The sequence below is a fragment of the Dasypus novemcinctus genome, chromosome 15 (assembly GCF_030445035.2).
Source record: "Dasypus novemcinctus isolate mDasNov1 chromosome 15, mDasNov1.1.hap2, whole genome shotgun sequence".
NCBI lineage: Eukaryota > Metazoa > Chordata > Mammalia > Cingulata > Dasypodidae > Dasypus > Dasypus novemcinctus.
Window position 1 is genome coordinate 17,713,249 of NC_080687.1, and position 20,015 is coordinate 17,733,263.

At 42.8% G+C, this 20,015-nt stretch overlaps 1 protein-coding gene across 1 annotated transcript in view; it reads left to right on the top strand.

Moving 5' to 3' along the window:
- Positions 1–20,015, top strand: part of CRYL1 (crystallin lambda 1) — a 152,433-nt gene that overhangs the window by 98,271 nt on the left and 34,147 nt on the right. Inside the window, exons 4-5 of the mRNA XM_004467530.3 lie at positions 9,933–10,094; positions 16,774–16,968. Coding sequence (XP_004467587.1) covers positions 9,933–10,094; positions 16,774–16,968 — 357 coding nt within the window. The remainder of the gene's footprint in view (positions 1–9,932; positions 10,095–16,773; positions 16,969–20,015) is intronic.

Genomic DNA, 20,015 nt, shown 5'->3' on the forward strand with positions numbered 1-20,015 from the left:
CTCCTTGCGCATGGGGCTTCTCTACATGGGGGACACCCCTGTGTGTGGTATGGCACTCCTTGTGCACATCAGCACTGAGCATGGGCCAGCTCCACACGGGTCAAGGAGGCCCGGGGTTTGAACTGCAGACCTCCCATGCGGTAGACGGACGCCCTACCCACTGGACCAAGTCCGCTTCCCCATACTAAATTTTTAGATGGTTGTTCCACCAATAATTGGCAGGGGGGTCTTAGAATATCTTACTACAGTGGTAGATTTGTTTCATTCTCATTGATTGGTTAGTTTTTGCTTTATAGATTTTTTCTTTCTTTGTGGTATTATAATTTTCTTAACTCTGTCTTTAGTTTACAAATCCCTTTTTCAGCTGTGTTTATTCTGTTGCTTAACTTATTCATCTAAGGTTTTTATTTTATTTTAATGATTTTTAAATTCTAGATGTTCTGTTCATTGTCTGATCCTATTTTTCATTCTGTCTGAATAGTTACATGTGTTTCATAATTATGGGTTCTGAATTTCTTTCAGTGAGGCACTTTCTTTGGAAACTCAAAGAAAGGTGAAGCTTCTTTTAGCAGGTTTCCCTCCAAAGTTATTTTCTTGTTTTAACTGGCTTAATAATTGCCTAAGACCAGTTTTTACGTTACTTTCTCAGACTGAAAGTATCTAGGCCAGATGTGGTATATATTTTTTAACCCCAATACTGTATAAAATTCAGGTTCATGAATATTACTGCAAATATTAGTGCTCCCACCATCCTATGATTTTCCCAATTGGAGCCCAGTTCAAGATAACCTGTACTGTTCTCTCCCAAAGCAAGGAGGAAGGTTTTTTATTTTTGTTTTGTTTATTTTCTGGGGTTTTTTGGTTGGTTTGTTTTTTTCAAAAAATAGTCTACAAGTTCACTGAAAGTGTAGCCCTTCGAGAGTCTTGGCTTTATGAGAGGGCTCTTGATTCCAACTCCCTGAAACATGGGGTCCATCCTTTCCTCTCTCCTTGAAGGCATTTGAATCCTTACCCCAGACAACGACCCCCAGTGGTCACAGCATCACTCTTATGCTTTCTGCTTTAGTTTTCACTTTCTTTTTTTGTTTATTTCACCTGGTAATTTTCCTTACTTTTTTGAGAGCTCAGTTAGGCATTTAAAAGAATGTTTTTGTTGTGATTAGAATTATCCAGTATTAGTGGAAGAATTTTGATCTAGTCCATCATAATACCAGAACCAGAAATCTCCATCAGTTTTGTGGGAGAAATTTTTATTAGCATATGCTCTCTCTTTTTAAAATTTTAAATATTTGGCAGGAAGTTGCCTATGTATCTTAAGTTTTCAGGGTTATATGCAGTTTTTTTTCATAGCTGTTGTGATGCCTGTTGGGAAGATCTGATGAGGGGCTGCTATGATAAATACCACACACTCATTAGCTTAACAATAGGAATTTATGGTCTCATGGTTTCAGAGGCTAGACGTCTAAAATTAAGATGTCTGTTTTAGTTTGCTAAAGGCTATCAAAGCAAAATACCTGAAATGGGCTGGCTTTTATAATGGGGATTTTTTAACTTATAAGTTTATGATTCTAAAGCAGTGAAAGTGGCCACATCAAGACATCATCAGGTTCAAGTGATAGAGCTTCCACCTACCATATGGGACGACCCGGGTTCGATCCCTGGGGCCTCCTGGTGAAAAAGAAGAAGAGAAAAAGTGCTTGCGTGGCAAGCCAGTGCCTGTGCAAGTTCCTGCATTGTGAGCCATTGCCTGTGCAAATGAGTCACTCAGCAAGATGATGACACAACAAAAGAGAGACAAGGGGAGAGTCAAGGTGAAGCACAGCAGAAACCAGGAACTGATGTGGTGAGATTGACAGGGAACCTCTCGCCACATCAGGGGTCTCCAGGATTGAATCCTGGTGAATCCTAGATGAGAGAAAATGAGAAGAGAAGACAACACAGACAGCAAAAACAGCAGGGCAGGAGGAGGGGAAGGGGGAAAAATAAATAAATAAACCTTAAAAAAAAAGACATCATTAGAAGATATTTTCTCCCCAAGCTGCAGCTGTGGCAGTCAGGCACATGGTGGCATCTGCTTGTCCTGGGCTTTGTTGCTTTCAGCTTTGGACTGCTCTGTTGTGGCTTTTCTCTCCTCAGGGTTCCATTGATTTCATCTTCTGGAGGCTTCTGTCTGTGTGGCTTTTGTTCCTCCATTTATGAAGGAATCCAGTAAGAGGAGTAAGACCCATCCTCGGTCATGCCCTACTGAAGTAATCTAATCAGAAAGTCCCACCTACTATAGGTGTAAACCCACAGGAATGGATTGGCCCTAAGGACATGATTTTCTGGGTCCCACAAAAGCTTCCAACTGATACAATGTTGACCAGGCCATACTTTTCCCCCCAGTCTGTAGCATTCTGGTGCTGATGTGCAGGGATTCTTGGGGTTCTTTGGCTTGTATTGCTGCCTTCCATTACTTGGCGACCTCTCTCCTTGTGTCTGCTCCTCTGGTTTCCACTGATGCTGGCTTCTTCCTGTGCTTTCTCTGACTTCCCACTTCTCTTTATAAGGTCTACAGCAATACAGATTAAGGTTCACCCTGACTCAGTGTGACCACACCTAAATAGGATCTTGAAAGATCCTAATTACAAATGGGTCCATACTTTTGAGAAGATATCTTGAAAGGGTCCTGCTTATAGGTGGGTTTACACCCACAGGAATGCCAATTAAGAGTAAGAAGAGGCCTTTTGTTGGGGTACATGATTCACACCACCACAGATCCCACGCTTGTGTTCTCCTATTGTCAAAGAGCAGAATCACTAGAAATTGAGGGCTACAACACAAGTGTTCATATCAGCAGCCACTGACCCACAGAAAAGATCATGTAAGAGCCCTTAGAAGAAAACAACCTGATTCAGTTTTAAAAATAAACAAATTTAAAATAAAATTAAATGAATGTTTATCATTAAAGATAGGATTATAAATATCTTTAATAAAAGAAGATTTTGGTTTTCTTCAGTGACATAGAGAAGACAGATTGAGTGCATAGGAAAGGAATCAGGAAAAGACAAGCATAACTTCTGATTGCTGGAACCAAGTAAAACAAGTGTTGAGCTTAAAAAGATAATCATTTGTGTTTTAAAACAGTAGAAATAGCCAGAATTTCTTCTGAAAAAGTTATAAAATTCCTAGCTAAAGTTTGTAAGCCCAGCTAAACTTGAAAACCTTGATTCTTAATTAAAATAGTATCTTTATAGCCAAGTTCTTATCCCCAAACTACAGAGAACTGTATCTCTTTAAGGTGAGAAAAATCACCTTATAGAATACTAACACAAATTTTTTAAAGCCATGTTGCAGTTTTGCAACTATGGACATAAATGGCTTCATTCCTTGGTTCTTCCTTCTGTGGGCAGATAGATTCAAGGTAAGGACAGCTATTTATTTGAAGATGCTATCCTGTTTAAAATACTACAAAGTTATTTTCTAACTAAATACATATATGTATATGATTGCAAGCAAAACAAGTCTTATGAACTAGAAAACAAACTTAAGTTTTCAAATATGTGAATGTTTAAAAAAATAGTGGTTGCCAGCCTAACAAAATATCTTTAAGTGTATATTGGTTTTACTCAAAGCAATAACAAGATGTTTTGTCAAAAAGCAGCTATTTTTTAACAAGAGGAGTATATTATAATTTCTGTATATTCCTATTAGACTCTTTCTCCCTGGCTTCTACTAATATGAGAATTGCTGAATTATAAACAGAAAGGTTGCTGATAGAAATACAATACACATATGTCCAATATTAGAGACAGAGAAAAAAGTTTGAGAATAATTTATGTGGTCCTCTCAATGTCTCAGTTGACAACTGGAATTTAAAGATATAGCTTACTGATAAAAAATGGTCATAGTGATTGCTGGCTAATGTGGATTACTGATGTCCTTAATATCAACTTGATTTATTTTCATTTGAAGAATCTTGCCTCAGTTTTGTGTTTCATACTAATCCTGGCATTTTGGTTTTTTTTAAAGATTTATTTTATTTCTCCCCACTCCCTTGTTGTTTGCACTTGCTGTGTCTGTTTGTTGTGTGCTGGGTCTTCTCTTTCTCGGAGGCACCAGAAATCAAACCTGGGACCTCCAGGACCTCCAATGTGGGAGGGAGACGCCTAATTGCCTGAGTCACCTTTGCTCCCTGCTTTTGTTGCATCTTTCATTGTGTTTCCTCACTGTCTCTTGGTTGTGTCATCTTGTTGTGTCAGCTCACCACGCCAGCTGTCCCGTCTTGCTGATCTTCTCCAGGAGGCACCAGGAACCAAACTTGGACCTCCCACGTGGCACGTAGGAGCTCAGTCGCCTGAGTCACATCTGCTTCCCAGCACTTTGTTAAAAAAGAGAAAAACTTTGTATTTAAAACTTCACTTCTTCCTCATGAGAAATATGATTTAGAAATGCAGTGAAAGTATATACTAATTGCAACCTTAAATGAAATCATTTCAATTATATTACTTGTTTATGCTAGGAACTTTAACCCAATTCTAAATAAATGATTTTTTAAAAGGTACAAAAAAACAAAAACAAAAACAATCTTTTGGAATGAGGATGGGAACAGATACATAATCAGGATAGCAATTGATGCATGTGCCACTTGACCAACTTCTAGGTTTTCTGTGATTACTCTGAAAAGGGATTGCTGTTTAAACAACAATAATCCTATGGCCTTAACACCTAATCCCCAGGAAGCAACATTCCTAAATATGATCCACACTGATTTTTATTTTTTGAAAAGTCTCTCTTGATTCGGTATAGTTTGTTCTAGATTATTATAAGACTCTGTTTAGGCTTTTATTTTATTTTTTAAATATTTTTTTTATTTTATTTATTCTCCTCTCCCCACTGCCTGCACTCATTGTCTGTCCTCCATGTCCATTTGCTGTGTGTTCTTCCAAGTCTGCATGTCTTCTCTTCTCGTCTTCTCTTTAGGAGGCACTGGGAACCAATCCTAGGACCTCCAGCATGGGAGAGAGGCACTCAATCACTTAAGCCACCTCAGCTCCCTGGTCTGCTACGTCTCTCACTGTCTCTCCTCTGCATCTCTATTTGTTGCATCATCTTGCTGTGCCAGCTCTCTGCAGCATGGGCCATCAGCTCTCAATGGCACAGACCAGCTCGCCTTCACCATCATGGGGCCTCCCATATGGTAGGTGGAAACTCAATTGCTTGAGCCACATCTGTTTCCCAGTTTAGGATTTTAAATAAGTTTTGTGGGAAGTAGACTTGGCCCAGTGGTTAGGGCTTCCGCCTACCACATGGGAGGTCCGCAGTTCAAACCCCGGGCCTCCTTGACCCGTGTGGAGCTGGCCCATGCACGGTCCTGATGCATGCAAGGAGTGCCGTGCCACGCAGGGGTGTCCGCCACATAGGGGAGTCCCACGCACAAGGAGTGCGCCCCGTAAGGAGAGCCTCCCACCGTGAAAGAAAGTACAGCCTGCCTAAGGATGGCGCCACACACACGGAGAGCTGACACAACAAGATGACGCAACAAAAAGAGACACAGATTCCCGTGCTGCTGATAACAACAGAAGTGGACAAAGAAGAACATGCAGCAAATAGACACAGAGAACAGACAACTGGGGGCGGGGGGAGAGAAATAAATAAAATAAATCTTAAAAAAAAATAAGCTTTTGTTTTTTAACTTTATTCCATTTTTAAAGAAAAATAAAATGAGCCCTTGATAAGGATGATGTGCTTTATTGCCTGTGATATTGAAAACTGATACACTCCTTCTCTTTCTTTTCTCTAAATATGTTGTAATATTTCTTCTAGAGCAAGATAATTGATAATTATGCTGTTCACCTCTTGGAAGTCTGGTCATAGCAGTAGACTGACCTGATAGATGTTTAAAATTGTGCCCTTGAGAAAAACAGTGAAGAGAAACTGATGTTTTAATTAGACTGACTGAAGCAGATGATTTAACTACTGATAACAAACTTTATAATGTAAATCAATTCCATCTTAAGCCCAAGAATAAATTCACTTCTGTCATGATTGCAATAGGATTTTAGCTCTTCTTTCTTGACATCTTTCTCCCCTAAAGTTGGCTCATAAAACTTTCAAAGAATTTCTTATCTCTGAATGTAAAATACCCTAAGTATTGAAGTCTTCTCAACTAGTTTTCCTTTCTGAAAAGCACATTGAAGATTACTTCTAGTTACTTTGCGTTAGCAAATGTAGATTTTCTGTTAAATAGGATGCCTATTTAAAAAGCCTGGATTGCTTTTAAAAAAAAAACTCAACTAAATTGATATTAAGATATTGTCATAATATTCATCACGAAGATATTTGTTTTGGAAAATGCATATGACATAGCAAATGGATAAACCTAGCCCCTTCTTTCCCTAGAAATTATCTTGGAAATCCAGTAAACTGACTCTTTATTGCAGAGCCAGTTTTCTAAAATAGCTGAATGCTATAACAAGGAGCTTTTATCTAATAATCAAACACTGAAGTTTATGATTTACTTAAAAAAATAAGTTAGAGATAATTAAAAGTTACAATACTACCAGTCTTTTTCCCTGTAAGAAGGCATATTGCAGTACAAGAAAGGGAAGTCTTTAAACATAACTCCACCTTTTAGCCATTTGATACTCCTGAGATGAGAACGCTGTTTTTGATGTACCACTAATGGCTGCGATGTTGGGTAGTTTTATTGTGCTTTGCTTCTCCCAAAATTTCTGTTTTGTTCTGTTTTGTGAAAATCTGGGCATGCCTCTGGTGGTAGTTGTGTGTGAGAATGTCATTGATGATGTGTTACATTTCTTTCCCACCTCAAAACAAACAAAAACCAAACCAAACCAACAAAAGTTACTGCTTTGAAAGATGCTGGTAAAAGTTGAATTAAGCACAGTCAAGTCAACTGGCTTCTGTAGGGGTAGAATCTTTGCTAGACGTCACATTTGGCAGCTTTCTCCAGAAATGACCTCCAAAAGGCACAGTTCAGTCGAGCATGCAAAGGTGGATTCTCATCTTGTTATTCCGCTGGAGTTCAGAGAGAGTTAGGTGGCTTTGCAGCTAGGTTCTCAGTCATCTCACTGAATGATGCTCTCCTGCCTTTCCTCCTGGCTCCTTTAGGGCAAAGAGAATGACTGTGGCCTCTCAGGGCTTTGTCATCAGTCACAAGTGATTAAGGTCCGAAGGAAGAATGGGACAGACTTCCTTTCCCTAATAAATAGCAAGGAAAGGAACTCAAGGCTTGACATGGGCTGTGGCATTATAAAACGGCCAGTAAATTGAACACAACAGCAACAACAACAAAACTTCAAGCAAATGTGCTGTTAAAAAGCCCTTACATAATTGTAGCTGGTTTGGATTTCCTCTGGTTCAAGTTTTCTTGCCTCTTTGATAATCAGACGATCTGAAGAAAGGCGTAGAATTTCAGGGGAGAATCTGCATGACAGGTTCACAATAAGGCTATTCATGGCGACTCTTTTTATTAGCTTAAAAAGTATCTGCATCATTCTTAGTCTCTGGCTTTACTACAAGGCTCCATTTAAACTTAACCCAACTTGCAGACTTAACTGATCCAGGAATTACTCAGTACAACTAGGCAGTTAACTGTAGCTTTTTTCCCCTCTCTGATAAGGGCATTTAACACAATAGGCTTTACAGTTCTTAAATGACTGTTTTTTCTTTTCTGTCTTTGAGATGTGGTGCTTATATGACCTTTTATTTGTGATAAAATTTCACATGGTTTGATTTTTTTCTAAAAGTATAAGCATATGCAATATAAACTCCCTACCCTCAAAGCAAACATTTTTTTTAGATTTCTAAATGATATAAAAGTAGAATTTATATGTCATATTATTTACCCAGTTGATTCCAATATATTAGATATTAACTATTAGATATTAAATCCAACTTGAAAACATTTTTTTTATTTTTAAGGGCTGATTCTGATATAATTGCTAATAGTACTTCCCCATTTAACTCCCACTTATGCACACTTCTGATAATTTTGTAACAGGAAAATGAACAAATGTGTTTCAGCCCACTAAATTGTATTTTAGGCACTTGCTAACCCTCTTGCAATATAGCCTCGATGTATGTTAAACTTTTGAAGTAGCCAGAAGCCAATATCTGGCCCTGATTGTGTCCCCATATCTTGTTTTACAACCCTGAAGTCAGGGTGCCCTTGCATGTAGCCCCTTATTGATTAATATGTCAGCCCAAAACTAAACAGTCCAAATTCCTAAGCTACCCTGCTAGACCAAGCCAGTTCTACTCAGAGTTGGCCCACCTGGCATGCGTTGTAGCCTAAACGTGTAATCACTCAGTGCATACTCAGTAATTAGACTATCTCTGACCTCATCATCTCAAACTGCCTTACTCATTATCCTAGGCCTACCTGCCTTTGTTTGAATGCTCTAAAACACTGAAAGTTTCTCTAGTTCGGGGAGACAGATTCATGGCCAGTAGGCCTTCCGATCTCTTTGCTTTGCACTTGGCAATAAATTTTCTCTTTGAAACCCAGTGTCACATAATCAGTTCTTCTGTGCGTATTAGGCAGAGAACCCCTGCATTGGTTAGTATCAATCTCACTGGTATTTGTGCTCTTTTCACTAACTTTTGTGATATATAAATTTAAGTAAAGTTTCAATGAAATTGCCCAAATGGAATCATGAGTATCAGAGGGTTAGAGGCCATGGAATTATCACAGTGCTGATATGCTTCTTGTTACCTGCCAGGGCATCCTGGGTTGGTACCTGAATAGCAGGAGGAGAAGGGAGTCCTGGCATTAGGATGGAGAAGCAATCCTTGAGGATATATTTGGAAGCACACCACTCGGAAAATATTGGGTCCCCACATTACGGATTAATATCTCAGAAAAGTAGTTCTCAGATTTTAATCAGTTGCTTTTTAAAAATGTAGGTGGGTGGACCCCGCCCTCAGATTTTCTAACGCAGTAAATCTAGGATGGGGCCTGGGAATCTGCATTTGTAACACTCTGATGCTAGTGGTGGTTACTGGACCATACTGAGAATCATCAAAACTACCAGCAAGTGCTAGGGGTTAATGCTGCCTCCCCTGTGGTACCTGTTGCATCCAGGTAAACAGGTACCCATCTTTGGGTAGGAGTGACCCCAGATGTGATTCCCCAGAGGTGTCAGTGGCCAGAGGGGAAGGACACCTCTAGTATTTTCAAAGTATTGAGGCAGCTCAAGTCTCCTCCACCTCCATCCAGAATGAGGAGGTGCCCACTTCATCCTGGTATTCCCAGGAAAAAAAACCAGCCATCTGTGGCTACTATTGAGTGTACTGAGATGTCAGGCCACTCCTACCCCCAGCTTTCAAGTAGTTAGAATTGCAGAGAAGTTGTTATCTGTGGTATTTAATCCAAATTTGCTTCTCCATCCTCCTTCCCTACCCCATTTAAAGTAACTCTAGATTTTTAGAAACAAAGGTCTTTTTTCAAAAGGACCTCCAATTAGAAATGGATTTTCAAGAATCCTTTTGGGAATTATGGATGTAGCATGTTTGTTCATTTCATGATGGTAAGATCTTTCCTTGAAGATAAGTTGAGCTGATGGTCCAAACAGATAGAGAAAAGAAATGGTTCTGACTACTACTGATGTTTATAGCAGTTTGCCTGAGGAGCTGTTGTGTGTTCTATTTTTAGAATCCATTCCCTCGGACTTGGCAGACTTTTTTATTATAAGAGTTTTCAGATCTACACAAAAGAAAGTCCAGTGTATGTACTTTCCCATATGCTCATCACCCAGATTCCAGTCATCGAGATTTTGTCGTATCCTCTGGCGGCCCTTTGTTGTTCTTAACATTTGCAGGTGGTTTTTGAATTTGTTTCATTTTAGGAATGAATCAAACACGAAATTCTTTGCTTGGAGTCTGACTGAATGCCTTCATCATGAGTAGTAATTTAAATGTGTCCTTTTTAGGAATGTGTTCCAGAAAACCTAGAACTGAAGAAGAAGATTTTTGCCCAGCTGGATCAAATCGTCAATGATGAAGTTGTCTTAAGCAGCTCAAGCTCTTGCCTCTTGCCTTCCAAGTTGTTTGATGGTTTGACTCATGTAAAGCAGTGCATTGTGGCTCATCCTGTGAGTATTTCACACCTGGAGGACTGATTGTATCTCATTCTGTTGTTCAGGGGCTAAAAACTGTGACTTGTTCACTAGTCTTTTTAACAGCTTTATTGAGATGTAGTTAACATATCAAACAATTTACCCATGGTTTTTAATATAGTCAGAGAGTTGTGTGATACTAGTATTTTTTAAAAAGGATTTTATCCAGAAATTTCTTGGATTTTATCTGAGTGCCTAATAAGTAGTGGGATAGAATGAGAAATACTTTAAGGCTTTTGCCTGCAAGAAACTCACTGTCTAGCTGAGGAGCCAGACTATTAAATAATCCCACTACCATGGTAAAAGCCCATATGACATGTGCCTGTTGAATAGAATTTTGTGGATGTCTTTTGTACTGTTAGTTTACTGAATACAATTCAGTGAGAGCAGTTTGTTAAAATGCAGATTCCTGGGCCCACCCCCAGAAATTCTGATTCAGTAGGTCTGACTTTAAACACCATCTTTTCATTGTTGTTCATTTTCACCCATCTATTGCAAATTATTCAGTACTAGGAGGGCATGATGAAGTGTATTGGACAATGAGTTTCTAATTGGCATGCTCACACATGTTTTTGAAATTAATGAAGTAATAGGATAAAAGGAGGATCACCTTGAATTTTTCTACTCTTAGGCACTGACTGTGAGCTCAGTATGGTCTTTGAGGACCAAGACAGCCTCGGTAGGACAATAAAGCAAACTTAACTCAGGTAAAACTGAGCACCATCAGATCTTCAGGGGTTGAGATCAGGAGAAGCCACATGGAGAAGCTGGGATTGTTCTGGGTAGGGTCTGGTTGGGCTGGGGAGGGCAGGAGAGAATTTGAGGCTGGAGGACACAAGCAAAGCCATCAGTCCAAGAACAAGCTTGGGGCACGTGGAATAGTGCCCTGCTGGGCTGGAAGAGGACGGGTCCTTGGGGAGGAGAAGGGGAAAGTAGGAAGGATAGACAATAGTCGGGCTGTGAGGAATGATAAAAGCTACTCTGAAGTCTTGGGACTGTCTTTGGTACAGAGCAGCATCGTGATGTGGAGGAAACACTGCTTTTAGAGGAGACTGTGAAGGACCTTTCCAGATTAAAGGTGGTCAGAGAAGGGAGCAGCTCTTGCCCAGGTGCTGGTGCAGAGTTCCCAACATGAGTGACCAGGGCCTGGACAAGGGTGGGAAGCTAGAATTGAGAGCAGGGCAATTCCTCTCTCTGAGCAAGAGTAGAGTCGAGTGGGGAGGTAACAGATTCGCTCCAGGATGTGAGCGAGGGCAAGCCATAAATGTCTCCCTGGTATTATACGCTGGGAAAAGGGGACATGTGGACTACCATTTGAATAACTATAGCTCTGGCTGTGTTACCCATACTGAAGTGTAATAGAAAGTATGAAGAGTGATTGTAGAATACGGAGACTTAGACCCATGTAAGTAAAACAGCAGCATTTTGCTACCACTCAAAACATGGTTAACTTCTACAGTAAGTAAAATTGGCACTGAAGGGGCCAAATGAAGAACTTCCAAATATCCAGTCCTGAGGTTTTAGCCTGTCATGTCTTTACTTCTTCTTTTTTTTTTTAAAGATTTTTTTATTGCCCCCCCCCGACACTGTCTGCTCTCTGTGTCCATTCTCTGTGTGTTCTTGTGTGTCCACTTGTATTCTCATCAGGCGGCACTGGGGATCTGTGTCTCTTTTTGTTGCGTCATCTTGTTGTGTCAGCTCTCCATGTGAATGGCACCACTCCTGGGTGGGCTGCGGTTTCATGCGGGGCAGCTCTCCTTGTGCAGGGGCCATTCCTTGTGGGGGGGCACCCTTACTCAGGGGCCTCCCTGTGTGGACTGGCACTCCTTGCGCGCAGCAGCACGGTGTGTGGACCAGCTCACCCCATGGGCCAGGAGGCCCCGGCTATTGAACGCTTGGACCTCCTATGTGGTAGGCAGATGCTCTGTCTGTTGAGTCACATCTGCTTCCCTGTCTTTGCTTCTGTGACACACACAGAGGGACTCTTAGAAACCAGAAGCCACTTACTAGATGGTTACTTGATTACCTCGGTGCTTCTTGCTTACAAACTTCCAATTTCTATCCAGTGTTTTTACTTTCAATTTAGTTTAAAAAAAATTTAAAAACTAAATCATATTGCTCAGAAACCACCACCTAAAGTTCTGCGACAAGATTTTTACCATATATTTTCCATTATAAACTACCTGATAGGCAAGATTATGCCTTCTTTATATTCTTCTCTGTCATACCTACCCAGAGCTTCTGACTGGTAGGACAGTCGATTAATGTTAAATTATGACGTATTTCTCTCCCTCATACTCATTCTCACCCCATTCAACTCTGGCTCACTTTTACTTATTTAATTAATTAAAGGAAATATAAAGCAGTATAGTGAAAGTTAATTCCAAGCCTTATTTTAAAAATTAATCTCTCATTACTTATACAACTTTTTAGCCAAAACCTAATTTAAGTGAATCAAATAACCCAAATTACCTATCTTAGGAATTGTATCACTTCTTTTTTCTACACTCTTGTGCCCCACTTTCGGGTCATTTCCCTGACGTCCTAGGATAGTGAAAAGAAAGAATGGGGAGAAATAAATTCAGGCCAGACAGGAAAGGGTAAGCAAATCAGCTTACACCCTGCTGTTGCCTTCAGTATCGGGGCTTAAATCATCGGTGGTTCTTTGCATGGACAAGGAAATAGGGTAAAACAGAAGGAGGCCCTGGCAAAAGTGGAGATTCAGCAATTGCAAAACATTGTTGTCTCCACACCTCCACTCAAGAGCACCCGGAGTGTTGTGACATGAGTGTTCTCCTAGGCTCCTTTCCGGGGAAGGCTCCCAGGTCATTTTGGGGAGGGCTCCCAGGTCATTTTGGGGAAGGCTCCCAGGCCATTTTGGGGAAGGCTCCCAGGTCATTCCGCAGTGCTTCATGGTGGACGAGCTAAGGACGCCAGCAGGATGGAGGTGTCGCCTAAGAGCTGAGGCCATTTACATGGGGGTTTAGAATGTCCTTGGAGGATAAAACCAGGAGGTGACACCGGTGCAATAAAGGCCCTAAAATAAGACCCTTAAGACAATTCTTTTCTATGTCCTCAACATTCTTCCTCTCAAATTTCTTTTGTGTTGACTTTCTTTGTCTATTCTGTGTCCTGGCCAGTGGTGACTCCAGAATTTCTCCCTAGAGGAGCTTGGGGATGCCAATTTGGCAGTTGCTGGTTGCCGGTTGATGATGGTCTTTAAAGTTGAATTTGCATTGCAATCTCTTGTTACTTAGAATCTATGTTACCAAGTAATTAAAACAGTAGGGTTTTCTACTGGTGGTTTGGGTCACACTTTACAAAGCCTTCTTCCCCCATTTCTTTTTTCATTTTTTCCTTATTTCAGTTTGGGGTAACTGGGTGGTCAGTGTTCTGATGGACCTAGTGGTGGGACCCTTGGCCCATCAGGTCGCCTCGTAGTGCTGCTCCTGACTTGGGGAGATTCTTCTATGGGTGAGGTCGGCCTGGGAAGGAGGTAGGTCTCACTCACCAATTATAATCTTGAGGGGAAGTGTTTCCCAAAATGTATGACTACAACCTGTATTACTAGTCAGCCACTCGAGGGTATAAGGCCATCTGGAATTAACTTAGGTGTTTACAGAAAGCCACCCAGGGGTTTTGCCTTCGAGCCCTGCTTGCCTGGACTTGCATCTTGCCTGACTTGCTCTGCCGTCTGACTGGGAAGCCGTCTGCCCATGTGTTGGTGTTCCACATTGATACATGATTTCTGCATTTGATGTTTGTAGAGCCGGGTACGTGTCTGCGTGTCCCTATGTACGTCTGCACGACATTATAACCTCCCAATGGTCTGGAGGCAATAGCTATGGCTCTCTTTGTGGAGGACACACTGCAGGACTAATGGAGTGGGTGGATGGTTACTCAGGGCTAAAGGAAATCCTGAGAGGATTAAAAGCTAAAGAAAAGGCCGACCGTTCAATACACTCACCCAAATAGGACCGAGAGAGCGAGACGCCTCCTTCGTAGTAAGAAGAGTTTCCACAGGCTCCTGAAAGGAGTGTCCCAGGGGAAGGGGCTCCCGGGAATGAACTGCAGATTGCTGTGGTTGTCTGCGGGGAAAGGGACGGGCTGCCTTTCCTCTGTGGGTTTAACTCCATTTAATCGGCTGCAGAGAAAATAAACGCGGCTCTGTGCTGGGTGTCTGTGCTATCGCAGAATCACATGCCTCGCAGGCTCCATTTCGGGCTCTGGGCCGGCCTTTCCCAGGATGAATGAAAGAATGCCCCACTGTGCCGCCCGGCTCCACCTGAGCCCTCAAAGGGCCTCCTCAGCCGCCACAATCCCTCTCTGTGCCTGCGGCGAGGCCGGGCCGCTCTGCGGCCGAGGCCAGGGGGCTCTTGTGTAGCCTTTGAATAACTGCCTGTGTTTCTCGTCTGCGCCTTCCGTTCCTTCAGGGTGTGTTTCTCCATCTTCCTAGTGAGCTTTACAGTAGAAGGCCCCAGTCCTGCCGCCCCTGTGTCGACCTGTGGCCTGGTGTGTCCTGTCAGAAAGAGAACAGCCTTCCAGGAACCATAGCTTCTCCTTAACCTTTTTCATAAACTCCCTTCCTTTGGTTATCCCTTCTCTCCCCTCCCCTCCTCTCAACTGCTCCACCAATAGAAGGGGCCTGTCTCAGTACTGCCGAGATCCTTCTCTGAACCTGAGTTGGGGATGGGCTTCCCTGTCCAAGGGCCTGTGGCCAGGATGAGTCCCTGGAGCCTGGACAGCCAAGCGCCTTCCCCGGCTGCTCTTCCTCTTGTACCCAGGCGCAGGGCTGCGAGGACGCGCACAGGCCCTCTCATCCTGGTGAGCTGTCTGCCTCTCCCAGCGGCTAGTGGGGAATCAGGGCCAGACGTTGAGCTGGAGGCGGAGTCCAGGCTCCTGTTTGGCCAAGTAGTCCCCCGGCAGGGCCCTGGGGAAAGAATTAGAGGTGGGAAGGGAAGTCAGGGCAGCGGGGGCTGCCATCCAGGTCGGAAGTGAGGCCTGAGCTAAGTGTGGGGCAGAGAGAATGGATTTTTAGGGCGAGTGGGTAGAACTGACAGGACTTCTGCCCTGATGGGATGTGGGGAAGGTGAGGGAGAGGAAGGGGTCCCGGATGCAACTCACCCTACTCACTCGGATGTCTGGGCATGCGACCTTTCTCATCAAGGTTGGAATTTAGGCAAAGGGGCAGGTTTCAGGGTCGGGAAAAGATGAGCTTAATTTCGGACAAGTTTATGCTTGTGGTATAGTCAAGGGAAGAAGTCTAGTACACAATTAGAACTATGGGCTTAGGGTCAGAGGTGAGTTGAGAGAGGGGAAGAGAGAAAGAGATGTGCTTGGGAGTCGTCAGCATCTTGTGGTGGGACTTGACGAGCTCTCCAAGTGAGAATCTGAGAACTGGGCGGGGAAGAGGCTAGCTGTGGGATCCCAGGAACCCCATCATCTAAAGTGCCAGCATCTCTGTTTAATGTTGAGGTAAAGTTCGTCGGGGCTAAACATTTTTATAATTTTCCAATGATTATGGATGGGAGACAGGTGATTCAATTAAGGTGTTGATTTATAATTTATAGACTTGATCGCCTCTCTTTCTGAGTCAGTGGAGAGTGTGGCCAGGTGCTCCCTGAATCTGAGGTCATCGTGTAGCACGTGCCTATAGAAGTATAGCAGGTGCCTATAGAAGTCATTTTAAAATGGACATTTCTCATAATTATTTGGTAAATATGAGGTTCTACCGACTAGCACCCAGATATGGAGGAAAAACATTTGAAAGCATTCCTTGGTGGTCAATTTACATCAGCTCAGGGGTGAGGACGTCTAAACATTTTCTTTGGACATTAGGGAATTCTCTTGCCGGGGAGATCTTCAAGAACAGAACTTCTCAGAGGATACCCAGAAAACCAGAGTTCTAAGTTCCCATCCTGGCTAGCCCTGCCTTTCCATTAGGCCCTGCCTGCCTTTGGACAGGTAGGTATCTGCTGGGTGGGGTGCCCACCTGCCGTGGACTGAGGACATGGAGGCTGCCGGGGTGCCCCAGTGCTGCGTGATTCCCACACCAGTGCTTATCTTCAGAGCAACAAGGGGAGGCTGGGTGGGGGGAGGTAGACGTTTGAGCCACAACATGGAGAAATTAAGGAAATGCCCCGTTTGAGGCCCCCTGCTCCAACCTGGGGGTTGGCAGGAAGCTGTGGTGAGGAGCAGCAGAAGGAACTGGCTCTGGAGGATGGCTGGGGTGGGTAGAAGCCTGTGAAGTGAGATTGAACAGTAGGAGAGAAATCCTTTGATGAGGAAGAAGGTGGCATCAGGGGTTGAGAGGAGGGGAAGGGAGAGAAGAGATGACCAAAGTAAGTTTATGAAAAAGGCTAAAGAGCATTTCTTGGTAATCTGTACCTCCAAATTTCAACCTCACAAGTTATAATTTTTTTAAAAATCTGTGAAAATTATGCTCAAGTTCTCTCTTTTTCTCTGTCCTCTGTGAATTAACTTCTGTCCCAAGTTTCTTGTCATTAGATACTAAAGCTAAAAAGGCCATTTCTGCCCAAAGATGAATTCTCCCCATCTGGCCATTCAAGGTAATTGAGGAAGGTCTGCCAGTGAAACAACCCAAATCTCCAGGCTTCTCTTCTTGACTCCCTCCCATTTTCTCTCCCTTCATGAGGTCAATCCACCCTATTATGTGCCGTTGGTCGAGCTGGTTCCACATCCAGAAACGGACCCTTCGACGGTGGACAGAACCCACGCCCTGATGAAGACGATTGGGCAATCTCCGGTCAGAGTCCTGAAGGAGGTGGACGGCTTTGCCTTGAACCGCCTGCAGTACGCGGTCATCAGTGAGGCCTGGAGGCTCGTGGAGGTACCAGCCCTTCTCTCCTCCCTCTGGCAACCTTCTTCTACTAAGAGAAAGCGCTTCTTGGGGACCTGCAGGAGGTCAGAAAGGCTGATAGCACCCACCGTGTCTTGTTCTAGTCCGGAGACCAATGGCAAGCTTTTCCTCTCAGGTCCAGTTAAAAGGCAGTGAAAATAAAATTTCTTGTAGAAATTCATTTTATGTTTCAGAAATTCCTCTCTTACAGTAAGTCATCTGATACTGGGACACGATGATAGACTTGTCTTTTTCCTGTCCTTTGCTATCACTAGCACCTAATTATATATTTGTGAAATGCTACATTTTCTCCCAGTCTCAGATTCCCTCCCCCCCATCCCCCCCATCCCCCAGTGTTACAACTTTTCAGGAGAAAATATTACATTTTGAGTAAAGTAAGCTTGTATCCTCTGAAGGAACCTAACTTATTTCAAAAGTCTTGAATAAGAAACGATTAACATGAGTAAAAATTAAACTTGTTAGAAATATGCTTGTGTTACATAGAAATAGAAATTTTTTTCAGAGATGGTTTTTAATTTTTTTATTTAACTTTTTATTTTGAAATAATTTCAGACTTACAAAAACATTGTGAAAATACTACAAAGAATTCCTGCATAACATATCACATAAGCACACAGTAAGTGATCAAAACCAGAGCATTGGCACTGATGTAATACAATGAACTAATCTACAGACCTTCTTCTGTTTCCACCAGTTCTCTCACTAATGTCCTTTTTCTGGTCTAGGATCCAACCAAGGATACCCGTTGTGTTTAGTAATCATGTCTCCAATCTGGGACAGTTTCTCAGTCTTTCTTTGCCTTTCATGATCTTGACACTTCTGAAGAGCCCTAGTTATTTTGGAGAATGTCCCTCAATTTGGGTCCTTTAAAGAAAGGATTTTACAGAATTGCTTAGCTATGTATGCTCCTGTCTCCATTTTACCAGAGACCACCGTGCCTGGCAGACAGACCTCAGAGTATTCCCAGAAAGCAGAGTGGGAAGTGGGTTGGTGTGGGAATCTGCCAGGCTGGACTTACATTCACCTGCTTTCCGACCCAGCCAGGTTCTGCAGGGGCCATGCAGCACTGCATGCCAACACCCATCTTGCAGGACCAGGATAGAGTGCGGTGAATGAGGTTCTCTCCGTGTGTAGGCCAGGAGGCGGGGGGCTGGTGCTCACGTCGGCATTGTCTTTACCTGGAATCGGTCCATAGCTCCCTGCCTTGACTTGCGTGGATGCATACCAATCTTCTACCTAAGACAGGAACCAGGAAGCCGGCCTATGTCTCAGCTTCCTTGGGCATTGTGTTGTAGCTTCCCAGCAGTCTTTGGGGAGGCGGGCAGATGTACATGATATACGTGACCCTCCTACCTCCTGGTTCTGGCATTTGGTCAATTCCTTATTAGTTTAATCCTTTGACCTGATTGCCATGTGCATCTCCATCCAATTTAAATGTTTTCACCATTTAAATCTGCTTAATGCTGTTATACCTCCAAGATACCATAAGGGGATTTCCTTTGTTAAGTTTGCAGCTTTAATTTCTTATGATTGTAGAATGTTTTTTGAGTATCTATAGATATTAGGGTATTTTAGTAAGAAACACTGAACTGAGAGTACTCCCTTTGAAATTCATTTAAAGTATTTCTACTTGTCTAGAATAGGGGAACAATTGTATAAAGCCAAAGAAAATTTCAGTATCACAGTAAAACATTATAGAGGATTTAAGGTAATTTTTACTTTTTTTAATAAAGTACTTTAGTGCCCTGAAGAGGCTTTGAGTTAAATTTTGCTTTCTCCAATCTGATTGACGTACGCCCTTGAAGGGAAAAATTCCCCTTTCCTCTGAGAGGATTCTGCTATAAGGGAATTGGGTGGGAGGGATGCCCCAAGACTTCTGTTTTGACCACACAAACTGGAACACATTGCAGCTGGGAAGAGCCACCAGGAGTATTCCAGCATGTCCCACTATGGTTGGAAGTGGAAGAAAGGGTTGAAGGAGTTACTGTGCTTGGCTGCTCTGAAAATTCTTTAGATTGTCCTGTTTTCATGGGTTCATGGCAGACTGAGCATAGTCAGATCATGGGACGGCAGGGATGTTCTTATTCCTGATTTGCAGGGATGGACATCAGGCAATCATTCCTTCAGAAAGAGTGACTCCTGCATGTCTTCATACCTGGGTGAACGAGTCTCAGTAGTTAAGGCAACTTACATACCTGGAGGTTCCATAAGGAACTGAGTGCTAAACCTAACAAGATGCAGCTCACGTTTGACAGAAGTGAGACAGATTCACTGTAGACATTAAGAAAGTTTGAATAGAACCCACAGAATTGCCTTAGGCAAGTCTAGAAGATACTTTATTTTTAAAAAGGAAAGCAGATTTGGATGGAGCATCCACCTACCACATGGGAGGTCCAGGGTTCAAACCCAGGGCGCCCTGACCCATGTGGTGAGCTGGCCCACACACAGTGCTGATGTGCCCAAGGAGTGCCGTGCCACACAGGGGTGTCCCCCACGAAGGGAAGCCCCACACGCAAGGAATGTGCCCCACATGAAAAAAAGTGCAGCCTGCCCTGGAGCGGTGCCGCACACACGGAGAGCTGATGCAGCAAGATGACCCAACAAAAGGAGACACAGGTTCCTGGTGCCACCGACAAGAGTACAGGCAGACACAGAACACACAGCGAATGGACACAGAGAGCAGACAACTGGGGGGAGGGGGAAGGGGAGGGAAGAGAAATAAATAAAAAATAAAAATAAAGATAAAAAATAAAGATGGCCTATAGACAGTGAGGATCAAGGCAGATGTAGAAACTTCAGGCACTTCTGGGGTGAGAGTTGGGAAGGAAATAGAGGTACTTAGCAGCCCTGAGCTCTGCTGTGGAAGCTTCCCTTTAGCGAAGTATTTTGCCTGTGGGGGTGAGGCTTGTAGGGAGAGAATTTTGAAGGAGGCAGTGGGAATCTCTATTATTGTGCTTACTTTTTTATTTTTAATTTTACTGTGGCAACATATAACATAAAATTTGTCATTTTAATAA